We start from the raw sequence: 22,912 nt of genomic DNA, 5'->3' as shown, positions 1-22,912 counted from the left end.
TTTTTTAACCTGGGGCAAGTGGAAAATTGTTCTAGCACTATTACTGCAGTAGTCCATAAGATGAAGATGAGATTGCCTTTGAATTTAAAAGGGTATGTCTGGTGCAAACAAGCTGAGTACAGATTGTTCTGGGTTTGTTTTTTTTCCCCCAAGTATGTGAGTAGAGCAGTTGACATAGCGGAGCAGAATTACTGATAATCAGGTGTTCAAACTGTTCATCAGAAAACAAAGTGCAATTATTTCTAGGTGCTTTGATGTCTAAGCATAAACCACTTGTATGTGTTTTGTTTTCAGCTAAAGAAGCAATTTCCCACAATGAACTTGAAGATTCCAGCTAAAAGAATATTTGGAGATAATTTTGATCCTGGTAAGTTATCATCTTGTTATTCATTTTGTCAGTTTCTTTATATGAAAATTGATCCATTCCAGCCTACAAGCAGCTATATTAGATGAGTTTTACACCAGTCCTCAAAACAGTGACTAAACCAGTTTAGTCATGCTTCAGTCGAGCAGGAACTAGCGTAGGTAGGTATTCTACCATGTGATAGTTAACAAAGTATTGCTTAGTGGCCCAGTGCCTCTCTTGCACTGAAGGCTACAGCTCCTCCCAACCCTCCGCTATTCAGGATTGTGAGAGATTATGAACTGTCAGGTATAATCTCTCTCCTGTAAATGCTAAAGCCAAACCCCTGACTCTCCTAAGCATATGCCTAGTTAGTTTTAAATTTCCTTCATGTGACTTTCCTCACAACCAGCTCTGAAAAATGAAATAATTAAAGGATTTATCTTTGAGGACTTTTGAACTCTCTGTATCTAAATGTGCTTCTTTGTATAGTTTAGATGAAAACTAATCTCTTCTGTAAAAGGAACAACAACAGGAAGCCTGTCTGATGTGAACATATTGTGATCCCGTTACCAGTGATTAAGTCCCAATTTAGTTTGCTCTGTACACAGCAAAATACTAATGAAAAAGTCACTTGTAAAGTGCATTGAATTAGTCTAGGTGGCACCACGGATGAATAAACAAAAAGGCAAATGGGAAGGCCAGGCCATTGCTCTGTGTATTTATATCCTTCATTCAGGCTGTTTTTACTTAAGGGTTTTCCTGAAGGTCATTGGAACCCTTCCACCCTCCCCTGGCTTGCTGATGTTGATCAGACTGTGTTTGTAGTTTCACCTTCTCCTGTGCTTCTCTCAATTATTTCATTTTCTCCTTTGCTGAGGAACAAATGCTGTTGAACTCTTAGGATGTATAGTTATGGGTGTTTTAAAGTTCTCACAAACAAATCTAATTTTTGGCAGTTGCAGTTAATCATCTGGATCCTGATGTCAAATTCTTTTTTAATTTTTATTAAAATAATCAAATACAAGTATCCAAGCTCTGCTGTTCTCTTCTGATTAAGATGTAAATGATTGCTAAAAGTTCTAAGTGTAATGTGTCTACACATCTGCTGAAGACCAGATAATGTCATGGAGTCTGGTTTGCTGTACAGCCAAATGTGCAGGTGGATTTTGAGTCAAATTTAAGAAACTGGAGTTTTAATGAGGAAAAAAACCTTCAACTAAAATTTTATTAAAATGATATATGTAAAACAAAGTCCTCAGACTTGTTTTAAATTTCTGTGAGCTATGCTGAAATCCTTGAAGCATGAGAAACTAAATAGTTCTCAAGATGTGTCTTGCTGGGAGGCAGGGTGGAGTTGGAGCCATGATGCTCATGTAAATTATTTTTTATCTTAACAGTGATTTATTGAAGCTTTGATGTAATGTTTCTGCTGACTTCTGAAGCAAGTCACATATTTTACAAATACTGAAAAGGTATTTTACTTCTGTAATCCATCCATGGGTATGCAGCATTGTGCTGTTTAACTGGAATGCAGCAGAGTGAAACCTTTATATCCCTTTTCCCAAAATCTACCAGAAATAGTCATAGCATACATTGTTGTTTAAGGGCTCAATTTTTATTGACATTTAGGTTATTTCAAAATTAATCTTGTTTTAACTTGAAAAAATGGGACAGAGGACAATCACTGAAACCAGTTAGAATACGGAAATTGAAAATTTACAGGTGTTTTATCTTCACCAGCACGGATGGCTCTGTACGCTTAGAGTGACTGATGACACTGTGCACCTGCCACACTGAAACTGCTGATGTTGGTGACTCACATAGCATCTGTATGCAAATTTACCTTACTGTTTGTTGTCAGTAATTTGGGATTATTAGATATCCTAGCAAGAGTTTAGGATTATATCCGTAAAACAATATGAACATTTTTCCTTAATATTTGAAATACATATTTTAATCAAAACTTAATTTTAAATTTTAATAACTGACAATAATCTGTATGTGGCAGTCACTGGAATGCTTTAAAAGTTAATACACAAGTTAAATATTCTTTTTCCCTACAAATTATTGTTGATATGAGTAATGAAAGACAAGATTCTGTTTTACATTTTATTTCATGTTAGAACTCTCTTTCTGTTCCAAATCCTTTGTGTATCTTTCCATATTGCTACAGAACAGTTATGTGTCTTAAGCTTTAGATAAAGGTGGGGATTCTGAGGATTATTTTTTTTTAACATTAGAGACAATGTCCAAAACTTAAAGGAAAGTATTTTATTTAGTTATCTTTGATGGCTGTATCTGAGTGCCTGCTGGCAGGATGAATTGTGCAACTTTCCCAGTGCCACGCATAGATTATGGAAATATGCTACTTGGTGGGACTATTCATGTAAAAACTTGACTTGTGTAACTGATGTCAGGTGTTGCCTGTGGGTCGTTGGTTTTTTTGGTTTTGTGGAATCAGGTCTGGAAAGTCTCGCCCATGCAAGGAAGGCTGCACAGGTGAGCCCACTGTGGTTACACACTGTTCTTGAATCACTTTACTGCACTTTTAATCCACTTGGCTTTCTACATTTTCAAGAAGTGTTACAGAGAAACTGAAATTTGTTCTCTCATCTCAGTTGAATGTTTTAAGCTTGCAATTTTAATATGTAGAACCAAGCCTGTTCTGAACCAGTCATGGACCAGTTTCTTTTTTAACTGCTGTTTTAAGTCCTAAAAAATCTAAATAAGAAAATAAGTCTTTTTCACAAGCTGACTGATGATTCTAATAAATCTGTTTTTTTCAGATTTTATTAAACAGAGAAGAGCAGGACTGAATGAATTCATTCAAAATTTAGTTAGACAGCCAGAGCTCTGCAACCAGTAAGTAGTTTCCTTTCTGTTTTTTAAGGACTGTTGAAAAGACATGTTAAATACAAAATTGCAAATTAAGTATTTAACCAGAAAACGTATTTTAGCTGTTCAGAGCTCTTCAGTATAAAAAAAAAAACTTTAATATGGCCATTTGTTCAGGAAAAATCTACAGACTGAACAGCGTAAAAATGTTGGGTTTTTTCTGAAAACCGATCTACAAATCAACTTGCAGGCAATTAACTAATCTTAATTCAAGGGGTGCGGATTCCACTCTAAACTCTGTTGCTGTAGGGCAGTATTTGTTTTGCTCATGGCTGTACTGTTTGAGAGCTCTGCTGTCACTTGGTACTGCCTTGCTGACAGTAAGTCACTGCCTGTATCCTTTTTGATAGAGCAGTTCCCGTGTGCACTCTGGCACTTGTGTTAAGCATGTTAACCAAGTTAGCTTAATTAGCTTGCTGAGGTGGATAACCAAGATGACCTGCCTAAAGCAAATGAATAAGCTTTGCACCTGAACTGTTCTGGCAGAAGAACCCCAGGTGTGTTCACCACCATCGGTGGGACAGTGGTGAATGTGGGATAATGGCAGTAGAAAGTTGGCTCCAGTTAAATCTGGAGGACAGTGCTTTGTGTGTGAACTGACTGGGGACAAAATCCCTTCTTTCAGTTGAAATATGTAATCAGTTTAAGCTAAATCCATGCAGTTTTCCATGTTGCTTGAACAAGTAAAATGGTAAATCTCTATGCTTGGCTTTAGTGTTAATTAAATGCTTTTTATGCATATGCTTTGTTTAATTAGCCAAACTGTACAGCCTGTGAAATTGCCCATTTCCCACAGGAAGAAAATAATTTACAGAATAATCCTGCAGTTTGCAGTGTGCAGTCGGATTTTCTTTCTTCACAACAAATGAACTATTTAATATCCTGTTAACCTGAAATATGTGCTTCCTTTCCTTTTTTTTTTTTTTTTTTAAAAAGGGCCGTTTTATGTGTACTTCCGTATGATAAGTGGAAAAAAACTAGTGGCAAAGTCTTTATGGTAGGATACTTTTTCACCAGAACAAATACTATGAGGTTTATGTTCATAGTACTGTTCTTTGGGAAGTAATAGAAAGCACTTTAACACAACAAATTATTGAAAGCTAATGTGATTTGTTACATCAGAAAAGGATACTGGTTTATTTAGTATAATCTCCTCCCCATTTGCTTGTCAGTACGTCAAAGTATCAAGTATTTTTGTCTCAAAGCAATACTATATTTGCTCTCCAGAGGTAAAATGGTGTGCTAAAAAAAAAAAGGCATCAAACCTCAAATCCACCTGCCTTCTTCAATTTTTGTGAAGGTTTTGAAATTGTTTTATGCTCAAATACATCTGTATCTGAACCTATGTTCTTTAACATGGCATTTAGCTTGTCTGATCCATTAAAACTGACTTAAACCAGTATTAAGAAATAGGTCCAGTTGTGTGGTACTGTTGAAAGTGTGTTCAATAATAAACTTATTAAGCATAGTTCCACAATAAAAACAAAATAGATACCTCAATTTGTCTTGTGCTGTTCTCCCAACCCTTAAAGAAACAGTGATGTGGGAGAAAAAGCAAGCCTCTAATTGACAATTTAGTGCAAAAGCATTTAACTTTATAGTTATTTCTGTATTGTTTCTCTCTTACTAACTATGAGGTAGTTTGTTTTTCTGAAGTTAGCTTTTGTTTTATTTTATGCAGTGCTCCATTGCAACAAATCATATAACTGTGTAATTTGTCACCTTTTTGGTGCGCTAAAGAGTGTTGATAGTGAAGAAATACCAAATCTTTGATCTTAGTGGTTTGGGGATTCTTTTGTAAAATTTGCTAGAAACTATTCAAGGAATATGTGGTGACTGTCTTCACAGATAGTCCACATCCTTGTTTTCTTAAACAGTTTTACTTTAATGTGCTAATTAAATTTGATATTGGGTAAAATAATTTAAAATAACTTTAAGTTAGTGATCTACTAGGAATACTTAGTGGGTTTGCATTCTCATGGAACTATTAGGAAGTCCACCTTCCACTGCATCTTTTAAGCATTCAAACCAGTATCAGGATGTCATATATTTTAAGTCATGTATATAAAAACTGTTTCACTGAAAGCTTAAGGATGGTTCAAGATGACATCCTTATTTCTGGATGGGAAGGCACTTGAACATCTGAATTGAAAAGCACAAATGTCAGATTCAGTATGTCCAAGATGGCAGTATTTACATTAATAATAAAAAGATACAGCACTGTGTTCTCATTTATCTTGGGTGGACTTTGTTCTTGGATCTGCCATGTTTCTTGAATATTATGTCAAAGCCAAACCTTTTTGCTCCATAAAAAACCCAAGAAAAACCTAAAGTGTGTTAGAGTGATTAGAGACCCTGTGTATGTTAGAGGTAGAGACCCTGTGACTGTTGACAAGGGTTTTCCTACAGTCACTGTCAGGTGGAATACAGGGTGAGATTATTGGCTTAGTCCATATTGGGAATTAAATTAGCTACAAGCTGCATTTCCTCAGCTAACTGAATGTGATAGACAACACTTTCATGGATAGAATGCAGATGTTCCAAGAAAAGATGGCATAAGGGATAGAGATCTGATAATGTGTCCCCCCTGCTGACTGATGTTCTTAATGGGAGCTGGGAGTTTGTTCCTTATGAGCACTTAGAGGCTCCCTAAATCACTGCACAACTATTGAAAGTGGGCTGCTCACCCCCTCGAATGTAGGTCTTCACTGAAATATTAATGCATTTAATTGTCTATCAGAACATCTCCAAATAAAACCTGTTTGAATCCAACTGTAGAATAGAAGGTGCATTAAAGATGTAATGTAGTTATTTTTAAGTAGTGCAAAGTAGCTCCTTAATGAGAATGAGAACATTTGCATAACACTTGGAAGAAATCAAGGATGACAATACCCTGCAACTGGTGGGGAAATGAGTTATCCGTTCTGTAAGTGAGAGGTCGGGGGTCTGCACTTGTTCCCTAGAAGAAAATCAAATAATGAAGTGTGTAGAGAAGAGGGAGGAGGAGCTGGGCACCATTATTTAAATAAAGTGTGCCTTAAATGTTAAGTTTCTGTCACTGGCTATTAATTTTACCATTTTGCTTCAAAATTCGTGTTACTTTTTGGGTTTGTCCATATTTCTGGGTGTGTCCAAAATTTTTGTGTGGCAGCATATTGTTTTTGCACTAATGTGTGACAAGTATTACAGAAAAAATTGTATTGAAGCAGAGCTTGACACCCCTTTGTGTATTTCAGAGATAATCCATAAAATAAACATAGTCAATCATAAAAATCTAGAAAAAAACAACTTTTGCTGGTAGTATATGTAAAATGTATATTGAGCATCCCTTTTTAAATGGTTTTCTCGATCATTTTAATTTCATAGGTGAGGTTATTTTAGGAATAGTTTCCATGTCTTTTAAAATACATTGAGTTAATACATGTGAACTAATACATCCTATCAATCTGTATAGCATTTTGCATAACGTGCTGCAGTTCTGGCTAAGAAATTGGTCCATTAAACTTTTTATTTTTAATAACTGGTTCTTTGCAGTGCTTTTAGAATTGCAAATGTGAACAATGTAACATTGCACAGTTACAACTCTGGCTGCCATGGATTGTGGAGACTGTGGAGTACCCTGCAACTGTAAAGCAGCCTTTTCCTGTGAATTGATTTTTTTTTAATTTATTTTTCCTGCTGTGATTTCAGTCATGGACAGAGTTACTATAGTAACTATTTGAGATGTATTACAACATGCTCTATTTAATCAGCCAGTTGTCCAGATTAATGGTGAAAGGTATTTAACGTCTGGTTCTGTTGTTCTGTCTAGTGAAAAGCATGAACCATACCTCTTTGTTCTTGATATTATGAAATCCAGAGATTCTGAAGCTTAAATTGTTTAATCTTGACCCAATATTACTACAATATTCAAACCACAGTGATTTTTGTCTTCCTGGACCTCAGGATACAAGACAAGACTCTGAAATAGGTCAGAATTTGGAGTTCATATAAGATGGGAAGAATTAAACTGAAATAGTGGTGGGAAATGGTGTGAACAGTCTTGATGCTGTACTTTAAACATGAAAGGCTGAAGGTAAATGAAACAGGTTTCAAATAGGGCATAGGAATACAGAATATGAGCAATGGAGACTGAGAGCCTGAGATAGCATAGGACATGAGGCAGGTTCCGTAATGCTGATATGAAATACAGGAGCTGGAGAAGTGTCAGAAACAGCTCATCTCTTACTTCTGATCCTCACTGTAGCGAAGTGTGGAGGGTGAAATGGATTGAAAATAACAAAGCAAGTATATCTGTTTCTTATGAAAACACACCCTATTTTATATATACTAGGGACAGGATAAAAGAGCAGCTCTATAGTGAGTGCTTTTTTTGTACTGAACAGCTTATGTGGAGTTTCCTGTCAGTGACTGCCCCAAGTCCTTCCCAAAGAGTTTTATCTCTGAAATTTAGCTAAGATTTCTTGCTTGATAAGAAGGTTCCCTTTTAGTGAACTGAAGGAACTTGAGAGATTCAGGTCATCTTTTCAAGTGGTATTTAGGCTATACATGATACCCATTTTTTCAGGAATTAATTTTGCCTCAGTTGTATTACATGGTTAAGAAAGACATGACATACTTTTGAACTGTTGGGTAAGCCTTGCCTCCTAGGAGTGGGTTCTCAGAATTCTCTTACTTTCCCACCTTTCTCTCAGTCCTCATCCCCCAGCCCCACTAAGACAGAGCTAGAAACTGGTGCTGAAGATAAAATACATCTCCTTAGGCACTGTGGGAGGCCTCCAGGATTCCTGAAGCATTTGTGTCCTGCAGCTGACTGGAAGGATTTGTTAAGACTATCTTGTCACTGGGTACCTTGTCTTGGCACTGTCAGTGCCCAGCCAGAATGCATTCCGGATGCAAGATCACCATCTTCTGCTTTAAACTGAATGGGGACAGGAGCATTACTGCCATGTATCTCTTGGGACATACGTCTTTTTTGGGGATACAGATGATGTATTTCATTCTGTATTGTATTGGACTTGGTATTTAATTAATTTTAGAAAACTCAACAGAATTTTAAACTCTTAAGTTTTTTGAAAGAAAGTTGGTTTCCTGGTAGTTGCTAGCCAGTTAAAACTCATGCTTTCTTCTGATAATTACCTTTTAATGCAGTTCTGCAGAGTATCTCATTATGAAGTCTTCACATACACATACTTTAACGTGTCAGGTTTTTGCAAGTGAAAAATTCTATGTACTGTATGTAGCAGTTCAACTCAGCAGTTGAATTATGTTGCTATAAAAGCCTTACTTGCACAGTCCTTAAATATAACATATAAATATAAATATATATTTATGTATAAATATAAAACCTTGTGATTAGTAATTTCTCTGTACACTACTGTTTAACCCTGTGCTCTCTGGTTATGGCTGAAAATCATGTAGATTATTGGTGTGCTAATGAAGTTAACTGTGTTTCTAGTCCAGATGTCAGAGCATTTCTTCAAATGGATAACCCGAAACACCAGTCAGATCCATCTGAAGATGAAGATGAAAGGAGCAGTCGGAAGGTAATGAAACAGAAAAGTCTTGTAAATTTTAGTTACTTAAAAGCAATCTTAGGTATATTATTTGCTGAAAATTACTGGTGGGTTTTGCGATAAATACCTTCCCTGTTTTTTTAAACGACTCAGTTCCACTGTGGGCTGTAAACTGTTTTTCCGTCAGATGTGAATTGCAGAGGGGTAAAAGTGATTGCTGGCTTTGTCTTGCTTCTTCCCCACTTGCTATATGGGTTAAAGAAACAAAACTTCAGTCATAGCTTAGCTGTCATAGTTTTTGCAATCTCTTCAAAGGCTCTTGCTAAAACAATCTGGCAAGGAGCAGGGGAGATTGAATGTTTAATTGTCTTTTTGTTTGCTTGTGTGTTGTTCTTTTTTAAAGAAGAGGAGAAATAGAATTCTCTCAGGGGAAAAAATGCAGTCTTTCTAAAAGTCACTCAGGAGCAAGGATGGATTTGATTTCAGTTCACATATAACACTGTGTGAGGTCTGAAGCTTCTTTTGTCACAAAAGCCACTATTATGGCCAGGGATGGATTCTCTGAAAATTAGTTTACAGCCTTCAGAAACAGTGCTGTTTGAAAAAAAGCAGTATTTCTAGGAAGGCAGAAGTGCCATATTTAAGCTTGTTTTCTCAATGGCTTACTACTTGGCCAACAGATGTGATCTTAGTACTTCTCTTCTTATTCAGCCCCTGTGAAAGATGTAAGAGTTGTTTTGGTTTGTGTGTGATTCGGAGCAGATTTAGTGTGTTCTAAAAGTTTTGATTTCCAGAGACACTGTTTTAAAATACCGTTTTCTTCCTCCTTTGAAAGGTACTTTAAGTAAAGGTACTTTAAGTGGAATGATCATAACCTTCTGTGGAAAATTACTAATGTGCCATGCCAGAACAAATTCCAAAATAGGAAGAGAGCTAATGCGTAGTGGCCTGGACCCCATACTTTTTGGTAGAAAATTCACCTTCTCATAGTTACTGTAAATGATGAAGCCAAACAACAAGGAACAAAAACAAGCTTTAAAAAAATCTTCTATACAGTAGCTTTTTTAAAACTGTCCAATACCATTGGCTCTTATTAGTGAGTAGAAGCATCCAGTTCTGCTGTCAGGTTATTCTCTGCTTCTGTAGGAGTTCTGATTTTGTCCTGCCTGCCAGCCTGGCCCCAGGTAACTTGTATTTGAGTGCAGTTTACCCTTCTCTGGTAAAGTCTGGAAACACAATGAGGGTACAAATACTGCTTTTTTAAATCAAAAACAAAATGGAGAAAATTATCTAAATGACAGCGGCTTCCTCTGCTCCCTGTAGCTTGCAAATTCTGCCTGGGTGTGTACTGGTAAGATTCATGGCGTTCCAGGAATTGAGTTATTTAACCTTTAATGTCAGGATAGAAAAGGTTGGTAGTGTTTTTCTTGGGGTGGGACAAATGTTCACTTTTGTGTTTTTAAAAGCACTGTGTCTTTCATTAATTATAATACAAACAGTGTGAGTTTAAAATTATTTTATTAGTATGATCTTGGAAAATTTGGAATAAAAGGCAGAAAAAATATTCATGGAGCAAATACAGAAAACATTAAGTTCTGAATGGGGAACGAGTTGTTTGTTGAAACACTCTTAAATTTTATTTCTGATTTTGTCCTTTGTGGACACAATTATTTTATGACCTGCATCCTTAAATGGGATGTATGCAGACATAATTTGTGGCAAGGTGATGATGGCCAAATATTTCAACTTAAAGTTATCCCAATCTGGATATTAGATCTCTCTAAATGTTTAATATAACAAGTGTAAAAGTATGGATTGAGCAAATTAGTAGAATATTTTGAAATTAGTATTGGTTGAAATGTAAGAGAGAATTTTTAAAAAAAAAGGGATTACAAATAAACCTCTTTGTCTCTCCCAACAGTTAAACTCTACCTCACAGAATATCAACTTGGGACCATCTGGAAATCCACAGTAGGTTTCAATTAAATTGAATTAAAACATAATTCAATTTACTGTAAATGTTTTATTTTTACTAAATTGGATTAAAATTAATTTTAAAACCTGAAAAGTTAGACTGACCTTGGGAACAGTCCCACATCTTAAGAATGTGAACAGCTTCTGAAAACAAGTTTGTTTTAATAATTGCAAAGGACCAGCTTGCCTTGTTGATGCTACAAACCCCCTTACTGCAATGGTAACTCGCTTCTCTGTTTGGTGTCTTCTGTAGAGTTTCTGTTCTCAGTTCTGTGTGAATCTGCTTTCCTCATCTAGGAGATGACTGTTATTATGGTTTTGCTTTCCTCACAGATATGTTCTGGGCTAGCAGGAGGAAGTGCTTAATAGATTGCAGTAAGAAATGAATTTTAAGAGTACTTCCCTTCAGGGACAATAAATGGAGAGGTGTATGGTGATGTAACTGTTGTTTTGGAATTTGAAAACATGGATAATTGTTTTGCTGACAGAATTGTATTCAGGAAAGAGTAAGGGAATCCTGGGAAAAACTGAAAGGAGTAGTGATCTGGGAAGTGGAAAAACTGAGACTGAATTCATACATAGACACATAGAAGAGGCAGGTGTTAGGACTTACCTCCTCTTACTGAAATTTAAAATGAGGGAGGAATGGGTGGAGGGAAGAATGGAATAAATAAGAGGGAATAGATATCAAACTTAGTCCTTCCTTCCCTCGTGTAAGCTTAAGAATCCATTTGGACCTCTAGAAATAAGAAATAAGCTTCAGGAAGAGTCATGGGGAAATGGAGACTTAAGAATTACAAGAAACTAGACTGTGGAGAATAAAAGAAGTCTTTTATATCTTAAGGCTAAACTTACTAAATAAAATGAACTCAAAGGATGCAATTTGAACACTTTCCCTGGAGGAAAATGGAATTGCAAAATGAAGAGGAGGTGGTGTCTCCGAGGGCAGGTCTGCAGAAACCTGTGTTGGGTGGAATGAGGAAAAGGAGGGTACTAGCAGGCTGTTGTCCTCACATTGCAACTCGAATGCTATAGCAGACTGCTGTACAGCTTGTAATTTCTACCCAGGTGACCTGTCTCCTTCCTAAATATCTTTCAGTGCTAAACCAACAGACTTTGATTTCCTGAAAGTTATTGGGAAAGGCAGCTTTGGCAAGGTGAGCTTTTATTTCTGTGTCTTTATCCTGGTGCAAGGATGCTGGCTGGTTTCTCATGTATAGTGACTGTCAGCTGGAGACCTATCCAGAGGTTTTAGAAGTGGTGTCAGTCTAGGGTGGCATGTAAACTGTTGTAGTGGATCCCTGTTGCTGCTGCTTTATGGCCCTGCCATTTTTTTTCCCTGGTGCGGCTGTTGGCTGCCTCAGTCACTTGTTGGGAGTAACAAAAGGGAGTGTTTCCTTTTCTCATCAAGAGCAATAGGAATCCTCTGTTTCCCCCAGAGAGGAAGGGAGGTACCACTGTGCTTGTGCAGCAGCTGGAGTACGAATCATGTTTTTCCTCGTGTTGTCTGGACTATTTTGTGAAACCCCTGATGCTGTGGAGCAATATGAGCAAGAGTCCATTGAAGCGTGTCTTAAATATTGATATTTTTACAAGGTGCCACAGAGAATCCCTCTTGAACTCTCTGCCTGTGGACTATTTTTCAAGTTGTTGTTTTTCATTAAATTATCTTTAAAATTTGTTCCAAAAAAAAGCTGAAATTGGTTTTGATAGAGATTTAGCAGGTCATGGAAAATAAATGTTATAATTCAGTCTTTCATGATACCACTATCATGACAGATTTTTACTGAACTGTAAGACTCCATTTGCAGTTATATTGTTGATTGACTATATTAGAAGCAAAGAAATTGTATTGTGAAAAAATAGCATGAACACTTTCCAGTTATGCTGAAATTATGAAATGATTACTAATAGAATGTGAACTGCAACAATCACATTTCTGCATCTTTTTTTTTAATTTCACAGGTTCTTCTTGCAAAACGAAAACTGGATGGGAAATACTATGCTGTCAAAGTGTTGCAGAAAAAAATTGTTCTCAATAGGAAAGAGGTTAAGAAAAATACTCTCCACCTGCCTCCCTTCTTTTTTCCCTTAATTACAAAATTATTCCTGTTTACTTATTGATCCTTTACTTCTTACAGCAAAAACATATTATGGCTGAACGTAATGTGCTCTTGAAAAATGTGAAACATCCATTTTTGGTTGGATTACATTACTCATTCCAAACAACAGAAAAGCTTTACTTTGTCCTGGATTTTGTTAATGGAGGAGAGGTATGTGGTGGTTTTGTTTGTATTTGAATCTGTCTATTCTGCTAATTCTAGGTGGGAGGAGCAAAATGATCCTTTACAATGGGCTGTGATCAGCATTCTCCCGATTTTGAAAATCCTATTATTATGTGCTGTTGCTGCAGACTTCTATAGCTGTACAGACACTGTTCCTCTTATTGACAACTTTAATCCAAATTTATTCATGGTTGTCAAATACAAACAATGTATTCCACAGTTACATAAATTTACCTTTATTACAAATTAATCTTATATTGACATTTTTCACTGTGTAACATGGTCTTTTCCTTGCATCTGCATTAGCTGAGATGCTTATATTTCAGAAGGGGAAGGAAGGAAACTGACAGCTGAATTTATTACGTTGTGTCAGAATTGGGACAAGATGGGCCTTTCTCTTGTCTAATTTACTGTCATCTTATTTGGACTGCATTAGCATACTCCTTGTTTGCTCTACTCTGAATTCCTGGCCACAACTTAGTTTTGTATTGTTCTGGGCAAACTAAAATACAGTTCAAAACAGCTTTCAGATTTGAATGAAGTGCTTGGAAAGAGAGGATGGCTTTTTAGTTTTTCCCAAACTTTGTAGGCAGAAAACAGAAAACTTCAGTTTTCTTAAAATATCCAGAAGTTGAATTTGTAGTATAGTTTAATCTTTATGTTAAGTATTTAATCTTTGGCTAGATTTCTGTATCTGCTCAAATTATTTGAAGCCAGACAACTCTCTGTAGCTCAGAGAATTTGTGGAATCAGCTTGGAATATACATCTCCCACAGGGATCTACATCTAGGTTATTTCAGAATACAATTTTATAAATAATTATACAAAACTTTAATAGAAGCATTAACAGAAATGAAAGATTATTTATTTGACACCAGGTTATAGTCTGCTAGGAGGTCTTCTTGCATGATTTAGTCTTGCCATATTCTATTCACAGCTTAATGATTTGTTCTAGTTCCTTTTGACTAGTCTTGATTTGAGGAGAATGTGTTTGAGTTACTTATCCATTTCCAAGCTACAAAAGAGAAGAGAGAAAGAGAGTAAAGCAATGACTAAGTCATGCAGCAAAACCAATTTTATTTAATTTTACTTTTAAAAGAAAGCAGACAGCAAAACAAGTTATTTCTTACTGTTAAAATTACATTAGAACCTGATTTTTTTTGTCTGTGTAATATTCTTATTTACTATTTGCATATTTACAGCTGTTCTTTCACTTACAAAGAGAACGTTCCTTTCCTGAGCACAGAGCCAGATTTTATGCTGCTGAAATAGCCAGTGCACTGGGCTACTTACACTCCATAAATATAGTCTACAGGTATGTTTCTGAAATGTATCCTTGTCCTGCAGAAGTTCAAAATAGTACAAATTACCAGATAAAAAACACTTCATGAAATCATCTTATGGGAAACCTGAACTTGACAATTTCATCAAAACTTGAAGCTTTCAGCTGAAAAATAAATCTCCTTGCCTCCAAAGCTCTTGTAACTGCTGTTTTGAATTAATACTTCTTTTTTTTATTAGGGATTTAAAACCAGAAAACATTCTCCTAGATTCACTAGTAAGTATGCAAGATTATTTTTGGTTTTCTATGTTTGCTCACAAAATTGACACTTTTGTGTATCCACATGTTCTCTTTTTAAAATACCACTGTTTCTTTTACAGGGTCATGTTGTGTTGACAGACTTTGGACTTTGTAAAGAAGGGATTGCAACTTCCGATACCACTGCAACTTTCTGTGGGACCCCAGAAGTATGTTGACAACTTTTGTGGGGCTTTTTGTAGTAATTAATGGCTTTGACTATTATTAGTATTTGTGTAACTGGAGAATCAAATATTGTGGTTTGTACTGTTGCATTCTTTTAACAAGCTCTTCCATGAAACCAAACCAAAGACAAGCTTCCTGAAGACCTATTCCTTTTTCTTTTCACTAATATGCAATAGTAATTGTCTACTGTGTACTGCCTACATCACCATAACTCATCTCTTCCTTCCTCTGTTTTTCCAGCCCTTTCCAAACATCGTTTCCTCCCATGTCTCCTAAATGCTGGCTAGACAAAAGACAGTTAGCTTGTGTAACAGCTGCTTCAGATTTGTCAATATGAATCTACTTACCATATCCTGCCACTGATTTTTAATAAGTTTGTAGGGAATTAGTATCAGTGACTCCTGAGCAAGTTATTGCATATGCATGAAACTTTGAACTTGCTGACTGAGTTATTGAACTCTTGTCTTTTTACTGAGAAAACTGTACTGGAAAACTTAGACTCTCTAAGTCTTGAACACATATGAGGGATTCACTGAAATACCAGCATTAATAGCTTTGGTAATTTGATAAACATACTTTAAATTACAGAAAAATCTTTGTGGGCAGCGAAGCATGAGTGAGGTGTAGTATTTAGCAGAAACATTTGAACTAAAAAAAAAAAGGTCAAGTAGTTGATTTCAAAATACTTCAGCTGCTTTTCTTGTTTTTCCAGGGTCACCGATAGACAAGTTGAGTTACAAAGCACTCACATATACAGAAAGTTTGGGAAATACTGATCTAATTAAACTGTGATCTAATTTCAGTCTGTGCCTTTTTGGACAATGCTATCATCTATTTGTAAATTAATTTCAGAATTTGAATACTAGAATAATAGAAGTAAGCATCCTCTTGTTTTGAGAGGTTAGAAACTGTGCTGTAGATAAGGACTCACATGATGCTCAGTAATAGTAATTTTATACTATATACTCACAAGTAATGGTCTTGTATTATGAAGTGGCTGTCTTCGTGCTGTAGGGTTAGTAAGCTCTGAGAAACTGAGCAGATTTTGTGCAAGGCAGATGGAAACCAGTTATCATTGTCATTCAGTGTGTGGTGGATTTGATGTTTATGACAAATCAGTCAAGTGATACTTGTTTGACAAAAATCTGTAACTCAGCAACTCACAACTCATGTCCTCATCAAGATTTACAATGAAACTTAATATAGGTCATACAGTTTCTCATTAATTATAGATTTGAGGCAGCATTAATATCTTCTTGTTTCATTTTTATGTACTGGATGGGGGAGCATACAGGCTTAGGATGGCAGAATAGGCATGGCTAGTCACCCACCTTGCTGAGAGATGTTCCCTCTGCAACAGTGCAGCAACCTATCTGAAATGTAAAATAATTTTCATAAGAAGTGTCAAAGTAGTTTGAAAAAACAATAGTGTGTGGGAAGTATCATTTCAGTTGGGAAAACTGTTGTTCTACTTGGTAAACGACCAGATGACGATGAAGTTATTTGCCAGGTTTGTTGAAGAAGATAAATACTTCACAGACTTGCAATTGTTATGATGAAGCAGCTTTTCCTAAAGGTGTTTACTGTGATATGACTAAAACCTAGGTTTTATTTGTGCTGGCCTAATGCTCTGAAATACTTCTTTATATATTTTTTTTTTTAGTATCTTGCACCAGAAGTCATTAAAAAGCAGCCCTATGACAACACAGTAGACTGGTGGTGCCTTGGAGCAGTTCTTTATGAAATGCTTTATGGGTTGGTATGTACCTGATATGTGGGGGGTAGGAGTTGCTTTCCTCTTCTCTCCCCCTTTATTTGAAGTAACCCTTGAGTGTTGTTAAAGATGCTCACTTTTTGCATAATATTGAAATACTCCACTTAAATGGATGAACAGATTGTCTTGTACTTAACGTAGCACGTTTTTCTCTTTGGATTTTATGTTATCTCTTGGTGTCCAGCAGTTCACTAAAAAGCAAAATTGTAGACATCAGCTCCGATGAAGACAGTCATCACTTTGAGGCAGTGTGAGAGTAAACTGAATCAACAGTGATAAGATCTGATTTAAAAACTTAGCTTAAAATTTTGTCAAGTACTAGAATAAATAAAATTTAAAGAATTTTTCTTACTTGGGTCTCCTATGTTTTTTCCTAGCTTTTGATGCAGCATTGGAAGAAAAAATTTTACTGTGCTGCTTCTAGTCATATGTAATTACTCCAGTAACAATGTGTTCTTTTCTTGAGTTTTATCTCCTCTCATAGGACCTTAAATAGGGAGAGAGATTTGTTTTCGCATTCTCATGTTCTCTTCAGGCAAGTTCAATGGGAGCTTTGAAGTTGGATGGCATCTATGCCTATTTATGAGTGTGAGAACATGTTAGGAGGAGAGGAGGTGGGTGGGAAGTTATCAAGTGTAAAGTTGTGGCATTGGTGATGACTGAACTATAAGTTAGCAGTGCATAAGAAGAAGTAGATTTCCCCACTGCTAGCAGCTTGTATGTCTTATAGAATCATTTACTGATCATACAACACAATTTTGCGTGTGAGTTCAAATTCATGTAGAACTTGTATTTTTTTAGCCTCCTTTTTACTGCCGTGATGTTGCTGAGATGTACGATAATATTCTTCATAAACCCCTGGTTTTGCGCCCAGGAATCAGTCTCACAGCCTGGTCTATCCTGGAAGAGCTTTTGGAAAAAGATCGGCAAAGCAGACTTGGAGCAAGGGAAGATTTTGTAAGTGATGTCCTAATTTATCAAGCCCTGTGTCATTTAAAAGGGCCATCACCAAATTCACATGCACAGCACTGGATCAATAGCTGGAGATAGACATTGCACTGCTATGTGTGTCTCTGTTCTCCCCCTTTTTATTTCTTTCTTTTTAAGAAGTTGATGTGAGAAAGTATAGGTGTCTTCAGAACTGTGTGATGAGGAATGATCTAGAAGGATGTACTCCGTCCATTAACTGTGAAATCTTCATAGTCTTCTATTTGCAATCTTAATGTTAGATATTCTGCTGACCTTAGATTATAAGCATTTAGATTATATCATTGTACCTTTTATGGAGTGGAGCAAGATGAAATGATTTAGCATAGCTCTTTGCTGCTTCATAACTAGTAAGCACATTGCAGAGTTGTTGAAGCAGCTGCTTCTCAGACAGTGGTATGCTCTACAAAAACTAACAAAGCTTTAAGGCATGAACAGATACCAACAGAAAACATCCTTGCTCTATGGTAGACTTCAATATCATTGTTTTTATGGCTTGAAAGCAGAAAATATGATCTTAAAAGGAAACCAGTTTATAGAGGCAGGCTAAAAACTTTTAATTCCTCTTTTCACCGACTACAGTTTTTATTGCAAAGTAAACTATGAGTAAACAAACTGATAAAACACTTGCTTATGGGCATGTAGTCTGAAGTAGTAGTTACTGTGATGCACAGGATGGATTTCCGAAATATCTAAAATCTTTATTCCTTACTGCAGCTTGAAATTCAAAAGCACCCGTTTTTTGAATCTCTCAGCTGGACTGATCTTCTTCAGAAGAAGATTCCGCCACCATTTAATCCTAATGTGGTAGGTGCCTGGTGCTGGTTTGGTGCTAAATTTTTGCTTTTGAGGGCTCATCTATTTGCAGAGTGTTTGTTTCAGAATAGTGAAGAATGGGATCTCCCTGGTGAGTGCTGGCTGGCTTTTTGAGCAGTCACACTTTTGAGCCACGATACTGTCTTTTTTTACTTAAAACTTGGTTTGATGGATCCCTGTTTCTTCTGCTAGCTCCTGTCAAAGTCCTGCCAATTTTTGTGAGGTCTGAAGACCAAAGAAAAAGTACAGATAACTTAACTTATCAAAGACTTCCCAAAAGACTGATTTCCTGCTTTTTTAATAGTTTTTACATCTTAGTTGCAAATTTTCTCTATCCTTCCATCAGTTTAAACTGGGTCAACCTGTGACTGCTTGTCCAAAAACTCAGGGTGAGGTGGGACCAACAGTGAGGAGGAAATCCTTCCTACAGTCACATCAGAGGATCACTTTTGTTGAGGCTGTGTCCAGTGAAAGAAGCCTTAGCTGTCTTGTTGCTTCTCTCTGTGACTAAATATTACTATGTTGAGTTCTTAGGTGTTCACTGGGAAGCTGATCTATCTTAACAGTACCACTGCTAAAATTTAGCACTTCAAAATATTATTGATGGAAAAGGGAGAAAAAGAATTTGGTGTTGTTTGGGATTTTTTTTTCTAATGGGTTTTGGGGTTGTTCTTACGTTGGTTGGTTTGTTGGTTTGTTGTGTTTTGGGGTTTTTTTGGGGAAGTTGTTAGTGTTTGCATCTCCTTAACAATCATTTAAGAAAGAGACATTTCTTCATATTTTCTAGGTTTATCAGGTTTGGCCCAAACTCCAGCCTAAAAGAAAAAAACACCCCTTCAGGAGTTATGTTCAGGGATGCTGCAGTGTGCTTCCTTAAATTTCCTATACTTAAATAAGAAAGAACGACAGAGACTAGACAGCTTTGAGAATTAAGTTTGGAACCTAAAGGACAAGGACAAGTTTAAAACACCATATTAATATGACAACTAACAGATCTTTCTGTTTTCTAGGTTGGACCAGACGACATTGGGAATTTCGATGCAGTGTTCACAGAAGAAATGGTCCCATACTCAGTTTGTGTTTCTTCTGATTACAACATCATTAATGCCAGTGTCCTAGAGGCAGATGATGCATTTGTTGGATTTTCTTACGCACCACCTTCTGAAGATATGTTTTCCTAGGAAGTTAAAAGCGAAGAATGTTTTGGAAGTCTTGGAGTGAACTTAAATGTTAGGGTTATGGACACATTCCAAAATAGCGTAACTAGTGCCTCGTTTTGTATGTAGGTTTGAAACCTATGAACAAACTTTCTCTGCTGTATAGGAGGAATTCGGGCATTTTGGATGGCTTTCTTTGGGATTTGAACTGTTTGTTCCTGCTGCAGAAAATATTTTTTAAAACCTTTAAAAAGCATTCTCTACGTATTTTTTAAGCAAAAACACTGACTGTTCTCCTTAATCCCTTCAAGTTTACATTCATACCTATCTAATTTGCCTGGCACAAACAGCAGCGAATTTAGTAAATTTATAAATGCTTTTGTACTTATTTACAGTGACTTTGTGCTTGAATTGTAACTATGCAAATTGTCTTTTGTATATCCTGGTTTAAAAAAGGTAAATGTTTTCCCTGTTAACAGTTTGAAATGTGTTAATTTACCTGTCAGCACTTAAATGAGGGGTTAATATAAGTTAAGGACCAAGATTCTTAAAGGACTTCTCCAGAATGAAAACTTGGTTATGTAAAACTGGATTCTTGCTCTTGCTCTTGCTGAAGTACCCATTGGCTCAACTGGATTATCTGAGGTATGGGGGATTAACTCAAAGCAAGGATGGAACAAATTAACTGGATTGATTTGATAACATTACTCTCTATGTGTTCTACTTTTCTTCCTGAGCTAAATATGTCTATATTTCAACTACATTAAAAATAGTTTTGGTTAAAATTCTGCTTCTCCAAAGATATAAAAATATGCAATAATCACCATTACTTTAAATGGCTATCTTGCTTTGACGTTTTGGGTGTGGGTGGTGAGGGGATCATGCCAAATATTAGGGATTTTTCTCATGGATTTGTAGTTTAAAACACTAATGTGTTCCAAATTGATTGTATTTCAGCATTCATAGCTACTTGTCTTTCTGTTCCAGTTTGCACCATTTTTAAATCTTCACTTGATATTGGGGGGGGAAATGTAAATTACACTGATAATTTTAAAAATGTGAAAAGCTGTTGTATTTCTCATAACATACACATGTATGGACAAACAGGTAATACTGAACAATTTCTGTTTAAGGAAATTTTTTTAAACAATGCAAAAATTGACTGCAGTTACAGTGTATAAAGGCCTATCATGGTAGTTTATTATATATATTACTTGTAAATAACAACTTATTTTTGTCTGTTACTTCAGAAATGTTCTGTGGTTTTTTGTTCATAAATACATTCAGTTAAATGCCTTGATTTGAGAGAAGATACTGATGTATCATAATAATACATAAATTGAATGAATGTTACATGAATTTCAGTATCTAAATCATCCTGTTTTTGACAAAATAAGCAGTTAAGATAAATACTCTTTATATTCCATCAAGGTCGGATAAAAATTGAGAACCTAGGGGAAAAGAGTGTATTGAATCATAATTCTTCTGAAATAAATGTTGTGTCAACAGTGAAAAATTAGGTAAGTGGGAACTAAAACAGGATTCCTTGCTTATCTCAAGGAGTATCTCCTATAGCACAGTCTCCTGCATAGTGGTTAAGTGATGCTGAGCAGTTGCTATGTGAGGTTTTGGAAGGAGTGATTGTAAAGAAGTAAAAATTGACATTGGCATGGAAGGTCGGAAGGAACTGTAGCACTTGTGGGAGAGGAGTGGTGGCTCGGCACTCATTTTCCATAGTTCTCTTCTGCAAGGATTGGAAATAGCTATGTGCCTGCTCAAGACACTTAACAACTACATGAATAGTGTTCTTGGAGTTACAATCATTTGGAAGCAACAGGCTTGGTGTTGTTTTTGTTTTGGGGTTCTTTTGGGGTTTGGTTTGGGTTTTTTTAACATATATTTTTAATATCAGTCTCTGATGGACTGGAGAGCAGAAATTGATGATAGGAAAGGAAGTATCTATTCTCTTACTGAATTTTTACTCTGTATGGTGCTGAAATTATTGTGGCTACTGTAACTACCTTCCCTTTATGGCAAGGAGGTACACTACTCTAGAGAGGTGGGAAGGAGAGGGGTTCATTCAGAAATTGTTGCTGTGGGAGATAGCACTCTTTTTAATTTTCATCTCGTATTTCCAAAATGTCCATACCTAGCTGCCTGACTGGGTGAGGGCTTTTGGTTTTTTCTTTTTGGCCACAAATTTGGGGGTTCTTTCCTTCTTTTTTTTTCCCCTTTAAGAAAATAGTATGGCAGTGGTAGTTGAAGTTATTTCTGGGAGAGCAGCTTAATAATTGCTTATTAAGCTTTTTAATATTGCTTATTAAGCTTTTTCCTTCAGCAGATTTTGCCTTTTTGGTGAAGTGTGAACATGTTAAATGCATCACTTGCAATACTTAAGTTCTTTGAATCAGGACTTCTGAAGGTTAACAGACTCTGTGTACAACATCAGGCAATAAAGCCTTACAGTACTTCTGCTCTTGTTCTACATTTCTGAATCACATGAGGGTGGTTTCCAAAGTAAGACAGCTGGGTTTGGAGTGTTCGTAGCCACTTCACCCAGGGCTAAGCTGAAATGTGACATCTGAAGCACTTGGTAAAGCCTAGAGAGGAGACCAAATCTGCACAGGAAACCACCTTTGGTACTCCTTTCCTGTTTGGGCATATAAGTAATAAAGGAAGGTAAAGTTTGCCTTTTTGTGACTAATGCAGGTCTGTAGCGAAAGGGGATTGTTCTTCCCCTTCCAGAGAGAGAACCCAAGCACCCCATGAGGAGCAGGCCTTTCTGCTGTGGAGGTGCTGTGGAGGCCGAGGAATGGTGCTGCCATTGTGCCCTCCAGTCTTTTGGCCTAGAAGGGGGGAGCGAGAGAGACCACAAGAAGATGGACTGATGAAAATGCACAGTGGTTGTAAAAGTGTGAACTGATATACAACAGAAATAGAGTTCAGAAGTGCTCTCTCAGGAGGTAAGTTTGTGGGTGGCTGGCATGCTAAAGGCAAGCAGTTAAATATGCAATATGTATTAATGGAAGAAAATGGCTTTATAAGTACGTTGTCTTTTAGTACTTAATACGCTCTCAGTTACAAGGACTCCCTGAAGCAACAACTCAGCCTCGGGCATATTGATCACCATAACTGGTCCACTCTGGCCTCTAATCGGGAGGCCTGGAGACAGACCATTTATAACGCTGCTGATGCTTTTGAGAAAGCACGCAGGATCACTCTTGAGGAGAAAAGACAACGCAGAAAGAATCGAACCTTGCAGAATATACCATCTAAGGAGTCTTTCTGCTGTGTCTTTTGCAACCGGACCTGCCTTTCTCGTATTGGCCTTTTCAGCCACCAACGCGCTTGCATGAAAAATGGGTAGAGCCCTTCCCAAATCTTCGTTCGCGAAGCC

General features: G+C 36.6%; 1 protein-coding gene across 3 annotated transcripts in view; it reads left to right on the top strand.

The window, feature by feature from the left end:
* Positions 1–21,031, top strand: part of LOC113976107 (serine/threonine-protein kinase Sgk3) — a 56,447-nt gene extending 35,416 nt beyond the window's left edge. For 2 of the 3 annotated variants that reach the window (XM_027700970.1, XM_027701068.1), the window contains exons 4-17: positions 295–367; positions 3,133–3,208; positions 8,700–8,787; positions 10,679–10,728; positions 11,831–11,888; positions 12,697–12,780; positions 12,873–13,004; positions 14,219–14,331; positions 14,538–14,574; positions 14,679–14,765; positions 16,445–16,540; positions 17,357–17,512; positions 18,260–18,349; positions 19,369–21,031. In XM_027700970.1, the coding sequence (XP_027556771.1) occupies positions 295–367; positions 3,133–3,208; positions 8,700–8,787; positions 10,679–10,728; positions 11,831–11,888; positions 12,697–12,780; positions 12,873–13,004; positions 14,219–14,331; positions 14,538–14,574; positions 14,679–14,765; positions 16,445–16,540; positions 17,357–17,512; positions 18,260–18,349; positions 19,369–19,539 (1,311 nt within the window). In that variant the 3' untranslated portion in view covers positions 19,540–21,031. The remainder of the gene's footprint in view (positions 1–294; positions 368–3,132; positions 3,209–8,699; positions 8,788–10,678; positions 10,729–11,830; positions 11,889–12,696; positions 12,781–12,872; positions 13,005–14,218; positions 14,332–14,537; positions 14,575–14,678; positions 14,766–16,444; positions 16,541–17,356; positions 17,513–18,259; positions 18,350–19,368) is intronic. The other variant, XM_027701145.1, reaches the window with a different exon arrangement.
* The last annotated feature ends 1,881 nt before the right edge of the window (positions 21,032–22,912 follow it).

Source organism: Neopelma chrysocephalum, unplaced genomic scaffold (assembly GCF_003984885.1).
Source record: "Neopelma chrysocephalum unplaced genomic scaffold, ASM398488v2 Primary Assembly neopelma1_22, whole genome shotgun sequence".
Taxonomy (NCBI): domain Eukaryota; kingdom Metazoa; phylum Chordata; class Aves; order Passeriformes; family Pipridae; genus Neopelma; species Neopelma chrysocephalum.
Note: the sequence above shows the minus strand (reverse complement) of the source record. Positions and strands in the feature narration are given on the sequence as shown.